Below are 13,745 nucleotides of genomic sequence, written 5' to 3' on the forward strand. Positions count from 1 at the left end.
CTTTGTCTATATCTTTGATGCGCACTGGAGCATGTGAATGAGACGACGACAAGAACGACATGAAACCTGGCGGAACAGACCACCAATACAGCTAGTGCTGTAAAACTGGCGGGGACACTTAAGCTTCGCCTTAAGAGTATGGTGCGATGATTCATATCGATATGAGACAGCGTATATATATGCAGATGGTCATTCTCTACTTCATATTCATACATCCCTGGGAGTCCGGTGGGCAGGTCGTGATGACGCCGCGAGGTCACGTGATCTAGGTGGCTTACATGCCACCTAGGCTGCTCTCTGGGGACCACCTGCCAGAGCCATGCCCGTGATTTTTCACTCCCAATGCCGAGGCTGGATTTTCTGGTGAATGGGGCCTTTAACACTATTGCGTTAAAGAAAAGAATGAGCAGGGCCCCTCACCGGCGGTACTCAATTGCCAGTCACAGCGGATGAGTGGGTGTCCAGGGTGTCGGGCAGCCACAATAGCCTTGGCCCTGCGGGCCAGCTCGTCCAAGGTGTGCACCACCCACTCCCGGGGCACCCGATGCAGGGGATGACACCACTCGGAGAGCAGCAGGGCACCCTCCTCCAGGCTTGGTTCCGGGGTGGTTGCACCCAGGTAGGACTCCCAGCACTGTTTCATGTGCTCATGGCAGACATGGCACTTCACCCGCCGGGCATAGTATTTGAGCGTCAGCTCCTCGTGCCTGCATGTGGGAGATAAAGCGGTTATCTTCAGCCACCTTTCAGTGGATCCAGTGCATTTAAGAAAAGCTCCCCAAACATGGAGTACCCATGTCAGCCATTTTACTCCCTTGTTATCGTTCTCTGTATTTCAGATCCGCAAAAATTGAATCGTGATACATTTTCATAAGACGTGCTAAACAACCGTAATTTCTTCGGTACATTCATACGCGACAACTAAGTAGCCTTAACTGTACGAGATTTTTATCACGGGACCATTTCAGAATCTCTGTGGAATTCAAACAGTAGGGTTCACTTGAATCAAGTTGTGCAAATCTTTGCCTTACAGAAATAAAATCGAGCGATCCTCGCTCTCACTAAAACACAATTCTTGCTTATTTATTTGTGACTGTTGATATCCTATGACACCACTTCTGAGCCTCACTATATCTTCCCATTTTATTGCTTTGTCTTTGGAATCTTCAGTTACTGGTTCTATCATTGTTTGAAAATGTACGTTAAACTGTCGCAGACGAACACTTTTTATTTGACATGTATAGCTGCTCTAAAAGGTCTCATTACAGTGCTCAAATATGGTAAGTCGGTGATAACATTGTGAAGTTGGTAAGATTGTGAACAAGGCTCCCGTGTGGGAGCCGAAACGTCATTTTATCTTTTTTTTGGTCGGTGCCTTTTATTTATTTTCCGTCAAGTCTTCCTGCATCTTTGTGTGTATTTTTTATAAGCATTTGTAAGCTTCGTACATTTTTTTAACAAACTTACCCCCTAGACTGGGCACAGTGTGGTCCAATGTCACAAGGGAGGGATAGTTATTATTCTCTTGCACCACGACAATCATAGAGAGAGGGGGGTGCATCAGCTTTTGGGTAGGCATGGTGCTTCTATGGCACTGGCCCCTCACGAGATAAAAAGAAAAAAAGTTGCGATAAGAGCTTCACATATATGCTTACCGGCCATTAAAGAATGCGGTGACCAAGACATTTAAACAGCCTTTAGAAATTAAAATAAACTCCTCCTTAGATACTGAAAGAAGCACCAGGCAAATTTCTAACTGCCCCTCGCCTCCCATTAGCACGTCCTAGAGTGGCATCGGCAGTAACTTGTTTACGCTGACACAAAGTAAGGGCTGGTTTCGCTGTCAAGTGCCAAGGGGATGAATTCCCTCCAACATCAGACCACACACTAATGCAAACAGCAAACTTCTGTTGCAAAACGCAACACTGGGGACAAGCAGAGAAGGTTTGTTTCAGATTTACAAGCCAAGCTGCGAGGCTGAAATGTGCATTGCACTACTCTCCCTGCTTGCTTTCTAGAAGTAGCGGCGAGCCACGATTTCACATAAATGAATATGACACTTACAATCAGTGCAACTAAAACTGAAAATAAGGAATGTAATTAAAACTGAAAATAAAAAATTAGTTTTTGAGGAAAGGAAATGATGCAGTATCTGTCTCATATCTCCATGGACACCGAACCACAAGGGAAGGGAAGAAAATGGGAATGAAAGAAGAAAGGAAGAAAGAGGTGCTGTAGTTGGCAATAATTTTCCACCACCTGGGGATCTCCATCACACAGCACATGGGCGCCTTTTGTGTTTTGCCTCTATCGAAACGTGGCCTCTGCGGCAGCCGGGTTCAAACCGAGGAACTCCGGCTCAGTAGCCGAGCGCCCTCACAACTCAGCGACCAAATGAGTTGGGTTTTGTACATGCACTGGCATTGCTAAGCACAACGACATCTCATATTTCTAAGTGTTTAACCAAAGAATTGCTTGTCATGCCATGAGCCATGCCAGCCAAATCAACCCACTAGTAGCGCTGGATGCCCGCAGGCTGCAATAGTGCACTCAAATATTAAGCTAGTATGTATAACCGTGAATCACTTTCTAGAGCAAAAAGCCAATTTATGAAAAGGTCAAATGTTGAATTCACTGGCTTTACATAGGCAGCCTATGGATGCATAAATAAACATAGCCTCACTTTGGCCACGACATGCAGAGCTATGCGCTACACATGCATCTCCAGTGTCTATTTCTTGGACACAAATTAAACTGGATGGTATCCAGTTTCTTGAGCTGGCATTTGAATGCAAAAATGCTTAGAAGCCCTGCTTGCTTTTTCCCCCTACAAACTGCCTTTACTCCATAAAGAGCATCTTAAAATTATAATTGTAATGTGTCTTAATATAGCATATACTCATTAATATGCCTTGTTACTATCCTAGACATGCTAAAGTGATGATAGAGGGGGTTATCTCACATACACATGTGAGATAACCCACACACCCAATCTTCCTGAATAGTCAACCGGTGTCCAATACTAAAAGAAACGGTATCAAAAAGCAATTATGCAAATAATAAGTAAATACATTCCTAGAGTAACACAGTAGACTTTCGTTAAGATGAACTCAGTTATGACGAATCCTCGGATACGATGAACAATGTGAGACCATTTGGCTGGTTTTCCACAGGACTCAAAGTAAAAATAATCCCCTTAAGACGAACCGTTTCACGTGCCCTTCAGTCAAGATAAACTTTTGCAGTGACCGCGAACCATGGCGACACCACGTAATAACACTCATAGGGCATCAGAGTGGAGCTGTTAAGGAAAGAAAACTTGGGGGAAACTTTAGTTCACCTTAAGAGCATGACGTGACAGCATTAAATCATCCCTATGGTCACTTGGGTGTCCCCTGGCACACCCTTTCTCAGATGTGGACACGCTTGTTGCCATCACATACTGCTTATTGCACATCATTGCCCATACTAATTTGTGACACTAATTCGTGACTCCAATTAGCTAAGCATTCCTGTAATGTAACTTGCCTACTGTGTGATGTGAGGTGCTCGTACAAGGCCTCCATTTATCCCACTTAATGAACGTTCCTCAGAGGTGTAGAGGCCGCATGCTTGGCTACCAACCCAAAGGTCATCGGTTCAATTGCATTTTACCACCTTTTTCATTTTCAGCAAAACAACTTTTCTACATCACCGCCCTATTGACCAACAAGGATTTTGTCGTCACAATGACGCCGACACCAGGTTTTCCACCAAACCAGAATTTTAACGCTGTTGCATTAAAAATAAAATATATAATATGCTTACAAGCAAGAAAGCACACCCCACAAGATGGGTTCTGTGCATCTTCACATAAAACTGCGGAGAAGCCGACCGCTTTCATGGGGCGGAAGCGTTCTTGCCGGTGCAGTAATGGCAGGGCAGCTTCGTGCCTGTGTTGGCATACAGGTCTGACATGGCCAGATCTTGGCAATGTACGCGCGTTACTTGCCGTGCGTTGTTTCCCACTGCCCATGCTGTGAAGGCTAACAAAAAGGGTTCAGCTTAATTTAAGAACAACACAGCAAGCTTTGGAAAGAAAAATGATAGATGAAACATTGAGACAGCTGAAGCGGGCAGAGTGGGTGAGGGAACAAACGCGGGTTAATGACACACTAGTCCATATCAAGAGGAAGAAATGGGCTTGGGCAGGGCATGTAATGCGAAGGCAAGATACTAACCGCTGTTCCTTAAGGGTAACGGAATGGATTCCGAGAGAAGGCAAGCGCAGCAGGGGGCGGCAGAAAGTTAGGTGGGCGGATGAGGTTAAGAAGTTTGCGGGGATATGGTGGCCGCAGCTGGCAATGGACATGGTTAATTGGAGAGACATGGGAGGGGCCTCTGCCCTGCAGTGAGCGTAGTCAGGCTGATGATGATGATGTCTCCCACCGACTAAAAGACGCGTATGTGCAAAGTGCACCTGCTTGCTGACAGTCAAATTTAGGCTCAAAGACACCGAGGCCGCCTTTTCAACTGAGGCGGCGTCACAACACGCATTATCGCGGTGCAGAGATGCCCAGATATCGGAGCCACGCACATCGCCTGCGGCGTATGGACAGGCACGTGGTGTGTCTGCTCGTGGCGTTGGTAATGGCTATACAGCAGATAAGAAGAGATAAGAGAGAAACTTACGCCTACTCTACTGGGCTCCTTGAAAGCACTTGGAGCAGGACAGAAAGCAAAGATCACAGCAAAATACACACAAACAGCAGCCGCTGTGGGAAACGGAGAGTATGCTGGGACGAGCAAAAAGATTGCACAATAAAATGCCCCTGCCCACGCCACACGGAGTAACGGGCTCGCTGTGGGCTACAGTAAAAAAAAAAAGAGACAGTAGAAAAGACAAAAACTAGCCCGATGCCTTTTTCAAATGGATAATGTTAGCTTGTTTCATGCTCTGCCTTAAACTCACTTCATGCATAGTGCAAATAAACAGCGTATTTTCAATTATCCTATCTCTGACAGGCTATTTTATTCATTACCTTCATGTAACATATATATAGATACACATAGCATGCTCACATGTCTATCCAGAGGCACTTCTGTTAAGATGAACATCTGATAACACAAATAAATTGTCTAGCCCCTTCAAGGTTGTTTTAAAGGAAGTCTACTGCAATTATATATTTTCTTAAACAATATATTTATGAATGCTTCAATCGTAACAGAGATGTGATTCAGTAGGTCTACCATACTAAAAGTAGCACGATGACGAGCGCAACATGAACTGTAAAAAGAAAGCGAGAGAGGTCCTTTATGCGCTCGGAAGCCAAATATAACCATGACACCATGAAAACGTGACAAACCAACCTAACGATTTTCAGTGGAAAAGTTGCTACGGTGCTACGGGTAGCACTATCCTCATAGGCGTGTGCCCAGTTGTAAGGACAACCAAAATAAACGAATGTGGAAAAGCACTAGGATCTCACGGCTGTTCATTGTCCAAGATGGCTGCCAGCTCGTCACTGAAGAACAGCAGCTTCCGTGGGTGGTCACTCAGAGACGAGATCCCTTTGAAGGCATCCTCAGAGAGCTCATCATGGGCGTAAAAGTCGCGTGACATTTGCGACACCCAGGATCTGAGCTTGCGGCCACACGACAAGCGCTCCAGGCACTCTTCACGCCACCGCGTGTTTGTAGCATTGTGTTGACGGAACAAGTTAGGCCACCTGCAACAAAGAGGCACCACCCGCCTTTGTTTTATCAACACTCAACATCAATTTTATCAATACTTTTGGTTCACAGAAAACGACAGTCCAGAGCTGGAGGAAGTGGTCCTGAAGCCGGATGTACTTTATATACACAAGGCACAAATTAAGACAGGCTCTATAACCAAAGTACACCCACAGTCAAAAGTTTATGGAAGGCAATATAGGCAAGAATATTTAATTTCATCACTGCCTTTTAATGCATCCTGGAAAATACCCATTGGCAGTCCAAATAAGACTGTACAAACTACATGGTGCACTATTAAATCTCAAGCAATAGGACCCAGATGCAAAAAAAAATCAAATTTCTTCTACAAAGCCGCTTTCCATAAACTTTCGACGGTGGGTGTACATACTTTTTTAACCGTGGAAAAACAAGGACAAGAAGAAAACAGATGTAAACGGGGCGAAGCACACTCACAACTGTTTACAGCAGAAGCAAAGCTAACAAAGAAGAAACCCTAAAATCGGAAACACAAAAAGCAACAAACTTGTTCTTTCTTGCTTCAAAAAGTATGAACGCATAGCAACTCCCCCAGCTTTCAATTCTAACTGAACCACAATTAAAAAGTAAGTTGTGAACGACAGTAACAAGATGGTGCTTATTATATTAAGCATAAAAATTTCAAAAATATTACTTGCCGATGCTACACTGTCCCAAAAGATACACTAAGTCCCCATTTGGATGTGTTAAGTACACAATCAGAAAACAGCAGATGAAGTCCACTTGCATTGACCACCAGTTACACAGAGCTCGTGACACTGACGCCTACAATATCCCAGCAAACTTGCTAACTGCGCCAGTGCACATGAGCCATGATTAATTTTCCAAGTTATTGGTCTCAACTATGATTAAGTGTTAAAGTACTCAATCACTTAAATATTAAGCAATTAATTCTTCCTTTCTAGACTTTCATGCACTGACCGTGTTCATTACCTTCATCCAGGATATCGTCAACTTGCACTAATTGATTATTCAGTTGTTTCCTTTGTGTCCTAACTTTAGCCTGCTGTGCCTTAGGTGACAGTAGGCAGGAGTACCTGTGTTATTTTACCGTCATCGTTTTCCTTCCCAACCCAGCAAATGTGTCTTAACATTATTTAAAACTACTATGAATGTTGCTTTCAGTCTCACTTCAAACTTTTGTCAGCTGCCAAATATATACTGAAGGTATGACTACAAATGACCAGCAATTTTACAAACTTTAAAGGGACCTAACCCCTTCCAATTTTTGTTCTTACTAAAACTGATTCTGTCTTTTCCTCGGTATGTTGATGTTTGCTCGGAAGTCAAGGGGCATTTATTGCTTAGCAAAGTGCGTACGAATAATTTCCTACCGCTTGATTTTAACTTATCTAGAAGGACTCTGTGAGCCCTGTTTTGAAGTGAATGGCAGTGTAACCTAGCCTCTGGGATCTGTGTCAAAAATCGGTGTCAACGCATGCAGTTAACTCGTCAACTCGACTAGTGAAAATGACACGTGCATTTCATTTTTTTTCTTTTTCTAGCTTATAAAAGCTTCGTTTTCAGTGCACGTAACATCTCTCCAATACACTGTAGCGCAGCAAAAGACGAGGACACAAGAGACGAGAGACGAACACCACGAGCGCTAACTTCCAACAAATTTTATTCTCCTGAAGCATCACATTTATACACCAGAAAACAGTAATCACACGTGCGAACAGTATCGATTTCTTAGAAAAACGAGCTCTTTATCTGAGAGGAGAATGGAAGGTGTGCTAACACACGAGCATCCTGACCTATTTATCTTTTCGGCTTCAATGATTTCGCGCGTTAACCTTTCTCTACTTTTTCCTATCACAAGACTTTTATCAAAGAAAGGCTTACAGGATTTTGACTTGCATGCGAGAATGTGGTCAACCAGCGCCTAATGGAACACGCTCGCAACGTCAAAAACGGGCAAGGCGGATCGCTGGTTGACCACATTCTCGCATGCAAGTCAAAATCCTGTAAGCCTTTCTTTGATAAAAGTCTTGTGATAGGAAAAAGTAGAGAAAGGTTAACGCGCGAAATCATTGAAGCCGAAAAGATAAATAGGTCAGGATGCTCGTGTGTTAGCACACCTTCCATTCTCCTCTCAGATAAAGAGCTCGTTTTTCTAAGAAATCGATACTGTTCGCACGTGTGATTACTGTTTTCTGGTGTATAAATGTGATGCTTCAGGAGAATAAAATTTGTTGGAAGTTAGCGCTCGTGGTGTTCGTCTCTCGTGTCCTCGTCTTTTGCTGCGCTACAGTGTATTGGAACTATGTACCAACAAGCCCAAAAAGCCACGCTACGTAACATCTCTGTTATTAGATTTTTGTAATATATTGATACAGGCTGAGTTCAATTAGTCCTCATTGTCCCTTTTAAGTTTAATGAAAATTTGTTCAAGGAGTTGAAATTAAAGAGGGCCTTTTATTGAAAAAAAATGCAGCAGGGACTAAAGTGTCAGCTTGAATAGTGAAGTCTGAATCTTGCAGTTTCAGTTGAGGAAGGAAAAGGAAATAGAGTGGGATTCATGGAACAGCTGGGAACAGTAACTTTGACTTTTAGACCTAGCTGAACTTGAAGGCTTATCATAAGCAACCTATCCTAGTTGTGCAGTGAGTAATATGCTACTAGTAGTACCTGCATGATACAGAAAGAGTACTACACCAGAACTTGTCTGCCTGTACATATAAGCCAACAAATATTGAAGTTAAGCAGAAATTAGAGTCATGATTAGTAGTCGACTCCAATTTCACACTAGCCAAATAAGCCTAGAGGTCCTCTAAGTACTTCTTTTCCGCAACAGAGCGAAGCCCTTTCACGCGCAAGTTGCTTCAATCACAGCAGATTCATCATGGTTCTAATGCTATAAAATTCACTGTTTAATAGCAGTAAATGCAGAGGGCAATGCAGAAACTGTGGTTAACTCCTCATAAAATGAACGACTCTCATCATTTATAGTCTTACATAACAGGGCATTGCCATAGTGCAGGACAAGAGCTAGCTTATGGATCTGCAGATATTCTGTCAATTGGGTGTGGAAGAGAAGTGTTCTTGGGAGCTCAGCTTTTTTTGAGCTCTGAACTTATTCCTCTGGTTGTGTACAAGCGAACAGGCCCAGTATCAATTCAAGGTATCTTCTTGACTACTGGTGCAAGATGCAGTAGTTTGTCTAACTTCCATTAATTTGTGGTGGAAGGGGCTCTGCCCAGAATCCAAATGAGCAATGTAAGTTGTGAAGGAGATCAAGGAACAAATGCGACGGTAGTTCTGAACACCTTTTATATCTACTCGTTCTTCATCATCATTGCTTCACGCGGTACGCTCCATTACACTTGGCCACGACTTCAAAAGGGGAAAAGCGCAGCTCGCTCTTTACGATGAATCCTTGACCTCGCACGCCTGAGCGTCCATTGCATTTCTTAAACCGATGGTGTCTGCAGCTATCGTCTCAACCTTCGTGTGCTTGCGTGTGATCGATAGTGACTAGAGGAGGTAAGGACGGGAGCGACTCCTACACAGCGGCAGTTGCAAGGCCAAGTTGAAGACTTGTGGGCAGCAACAGTTGTATCCCAGCACTTCAGCAGCTGACATCGCTTATGCATTGCAGCTGCATTGGCAACAAGCTGATGCAAGTTAGGGCGAACAGATAAGCTCACGCCCTACCTTGGCAGGCTTCGCTGTGAGTGTTGGTAACTCTGAATGTGCTGGTTCTCAATGCCACTGCAGATTTCTTACATGGGCTTTGTGTCAAGTTCAATGACATTGGCTGCCTTTTCTTTACCAATAATGTTGAACTCAACCACCTGCCCTTCCCTGATGCGACGAAGCTTCCTTGGCCTCCAGCGTTTCATCGTGGTGTGGTGAATGAGAATGTCCTTACCGATGTCAGCGCGGTTGACGAAGACGTAGCTGCCAGTCATGTTGAACCACCTGACCATGCGTCGCATGCTCTTCTCTCTGGGAGAATTGAAGCACTCGTTCAGTGCTGCACCTCCCTGTGTTGTTATTGGATGTGCGGACCCTTGGCAGATGTCTCCGAGGAAGAGAGTGTACCATGCAGACTTGTGATGTCATGCATGTGCATTGAAGCGTGGATAGAGTCGATGTCCTGGGTGGCCAGGATAACTGCTCAGATGGAATCGCACAGGCATTCAACGACATACTGCCAAGCTGCCATGTAATGTTGCACATCTTGAGGTGGAGTTTGTCATAAAGGTACATGGCGCCATCCTCAGCCTGAGCTTGCTGCTGTGACTGCAGGGTGACGAAAGCGGCAAGGAGAGCTGTGGTACAGGCCGATCCTATGGTGTAGCGGAGGCGTTTATAAAGGTTCTATGCTTGAGCAGCACCTAATAAATGTTCTTTTGCAAAATCCCGCGTGATGTCAGGAGACCAAATGGAATGTTGGACAGCAATTTTCATGGCTTAGGCCTAAACCGCAGGGCCGCCTGGAAAACCAAGAAATTCTTGAAGGCTCACCAACAGACGTGCACTCTGTAGCATGGAGCTGCCCGTAGCAGCTGTAAAGAAGGAAATGATGCCCTCTAGCCTGCGGAAGAGTGCCGAGATGGCCTGGGCAATGTCACGGGTAGAATTTGCCGAGGAGGTGCCGACACCGTTCTCATAGGCTGCGGGGTTCGCCTGAGGTGAAGAAGCTGGCCGAAGAACTTCTTGGCTGCTCGGAAGCAGGATAAGGTCCTCGGTTCTGATATTAGCTGACTGCGCCATTGTAAAGAAGATCAACGGGGCAAACATGGCTGTTCCTTCGAGGCCTTCCTTCATTATACCCTTTCTTCACAGTCTTGTCTTTGTCTTTGACAAAAACAACAGAGGGCTGAAGGAATTTCGGTAAACCAAGTGCTGAAGTAACCTGAATAGCGCTTTAGGTTCTAAATAAGTGAAAATGAAATCACTGATGGTATAAGGCTTATTTTAAAAATTATCAAAATAAAAAAAATGCGAGAAATTACACACAATGAGATTCCTGATAGACCACCTTGACAATTTTGCATCCGAGATAGTTCATTGGACATTTTAGGAGGCACTCTTGACAGTTTCACTGATGCATTTGGCATTGTTTTGAAAATCTCAAGAGTAATCTGCTGGGTTCAGGCATTGGTGAACATTCCGTGCGAAGAGCAATATAACCCTTCTTTTTAGGAGCTACCAAATTAAAGCTACAGAACACTACAATTTTCACTTTTTATTTTGATTCTGATGCATAACTATGCTTCAGTAGCCCTGGTAACTGCATTACAGTTAGGCTAATTTTTGGATGCAACAAAGAAATGTCAGTCCACAGGTGCTCAAAAAACCATTTCTGCGGCAAACGCAATTTGACACCGGCGAAACGCAAAAGGCGCCCATGTGCAATGTCAGTGCACACATTAAAGATCCCCAGGTGGTCGAAATTGTTCTGCAGGCTTTTAATACAGCACCTTTTCCTTCTTTCACTCCAACCTTCATCCCTTCCCTTACAGCATGGTTCAAGTGTCCACAGAGATGTGAGACAATTACTGCACCATTTCCTTTCCTCAAAAACCAATTTTCAACTTTTCAATTTTACTACAGTCCTTCAAAAGCTCTTAAAGGACTTTGTCATCACTATGCATTTCAGCACAAGATGATGACAATCCCCGCCATCACTGAGAGGTTAGCTGGGGGTCACCTGTGATGAGCTGGCACGTGCACAGCTGCCAAGACATGGAGAGAGAAAGAAAGAGAGAGAAAGGGGAAAGACTGCCATACATTTTTAGTTCACCTACTAGGGGGCACGTAACAGTGTAAAGGTCAAGAGAGAGTGCCTTTGCCTGGCTTAATGAAAGAGAGAATAAAAAAAATGAAATCTCCTGTGTCCAGTATACATTAAACCAGAATTTGATTTAAATGATTATAGCACCAAATTTTTGCTTGAGTGTTTTCTTCTTTCAAATGATGCATTAGACATTCGTATACATGAAGCATATCCTGTGGTATTCGTGTACAACCGCTGAATAATTTATTATTGAATTTCTTCTTGACGCTCTTCCTATTTTGGTTTCATTGTCGGACGACTATGACGTCAAGTTGGTCACGTGATCCACTAGAAAAACTGTATAATTTATGACAGGTCATTTTTTGTCATTCCAGGTCATGGAAGAGGTTAGATTAAATGTTGTAGTGAATTAAAACTACCTATAAGAGATTATATTACAGTTTTTGTAGTCGATCACGTGACCAAAACATCAACCTGACGTCACAGTTGTCGTTCGGTCGAAGAAACCGAAACCCAAGCAGCATGAAAGAAGAAATTCAATTATAAATTATTTAGCGGCTGTAGGCAAATACCAACCGGTAGTCCATGTATTCTAATGTCTAACACATCGTTTGACAGAAGAAAATGTGCAATAAAATTAGGTGTCTACAGTCCTTTAAGGTATGACGCTCTTGAAATAGCTATTTCCTTAAAAAATGATGTTTTGCATTTTAACATATTTTTATAGCTGCAAAACATTGTTCTACCTTTGGCAAAAAGAATTAGGATTCTATCTAATGCCATTAAAAAGTTGCATGCTAACTTGTTACCTGAACCATGCTAAATTAAACGGAAATAAAAAAAGGAAAATGGCGAGCTGCTACACATGCAAAAACAGAAGGAAACGCTCAAGGAGAACATGAAGGAAAGCTCAAGGAGAACATTCCGACAGGTGTGGAGAATTTTAGCACTCTAGGACATTGCTTTCTTGTGTATATAGAAGTTACAATCTTCAATAATATTTTTCTCAAAATGCTGATTTGTTCTTTATTGTGTTATGCTCACATGAATAGAGTTACGTTCAGCGAAGCTTTTCTTTTGAACCTACACATGCTCATTGATTACATATTGCCACAGTCCCAATCAATCCAGTGGCGCCATGCCGCGGCCGAACTGTTTTAGATGGGGCTTGCCATGCCTTGCGCTCTCGAGGGGCTAGAGGTTTTCGTCTTCTTCCTTGCTCGAGCTCCCTGCTGTCCTGGACGCGTAGCACGTCTAATTAAACCTGGTTGTGAGTGCTTTGACCATTTATCGGTGACAATATATAAGTGGCACGTTTGGTGAATTAGCAGTTGGAAGTCAGTGCTCTTTACTCGTGTGTCCTATCCCATCCCTTCTTTCTACCTGCACTGCCACTGAACTCATGTCTAACCAACTAGCCCAATCAGGAGTGGTCATTTGGCAAGCACGAATGAGTTACTGAGGCTACTGATTCCAGTTGTGGAATCCACATTTCCATGGAGGCAGAAATGCCCGTGCGAATGAATCTGCCGGAGTGCCATTTTCAGTGTGGCATTATTAAACGAATTCTGCCAGCCTGAGAGCCAGGCTTTAGGCAGGAGTAGGCATACAAGACGTACATAGCATCAAGAACATTTCATACATGGGATCGTACCAAATAACCATGAGGGAAAAAAAACATAACAAATGAGAAATACTTTTGGTGGAGTATCTTGAAGGAAGCGCTGCGTCACCCCCGCGAATCTTCTCACGTGGACTGTCGTCATTCTGTTTGTGCGATGGCATTCTGGTCACATGGGTTTTTCTCGCACTTTGGCGCGGATACGCCAAATGTACTACTGGCCCAGGGTTGCTTCAATTGTCCAGCGTTACGTCAGAACTTTCCGTGAGTGTCAACGTCGCAAGACGCCGCCGACTAAGCCAGCCGGACTACTGCAGCCTATTAATCCACCACAAGTCCCCTTCCACCAAGTTGGCATGGACTTACTGGATTGATTGGGACTGTGGCAATATCAAGGCACGCAATGCACTAAGATGATTGAAATCCTAATAATTTTTCATGGTATGGCCTGTTATCTGGGTATCCATGCTTTCAGAAAGCCAATTTTAGTGTATGTTTTCAGTTTTCTTGCAATATTTGCCTGTGAAATAATTACAGACTCTTTGTTCTAGTTCATTGCACAGCGAATAGGTAGACCTGCATAAATTCCAAAGCAAAGTGTGTTAGTTTGTCTGCGAGTTACCA

The 13,745-nt window shown here is 43.7% G+C and overlaps 1 protein-coding gene across 1 annotated transcript in view; it reads right to left on the bottom strand.

The window, feature by feature from the left end:
• Positions 1-13,745, bottom strand: part of LOC144110592 (F-box only protein 21-like) — a 35,776-nt gene that overhangs the window by 19,292 nt on the left and 2,739 nt on the right. The window contains exons 2-3 of the mRNA XM_077643611.1: positions 5,469-5,708; positions 421-707 (exon numbers count right to left, since the gene is read on the bottom strand). Coding sequence (XP_077499737.1) covers positions 421-707; positions 5,469-5,708 — 527 coding nt within the window. The remainder of the gene's footprint in view (positions 1-420; positions 708-5,468; positions 5,709-13,745) is intronic.

This window comes from Amblyomma americanum, chromosome 11 (assembly GCF_052857255.1).
Source record: "Amblyomma americanum isolate KBUSLIRL-KWMA chromosome 11, ASM5285725v1, whole genome shotgun sequence".
Taxonomy (NCBI): domain Eukaryota; kingdom Metazoa; phylum Arthropoda; class Arachnida; order Ixodida; family Ixodidae; genus Amblyomma; species Amblyomma americanum.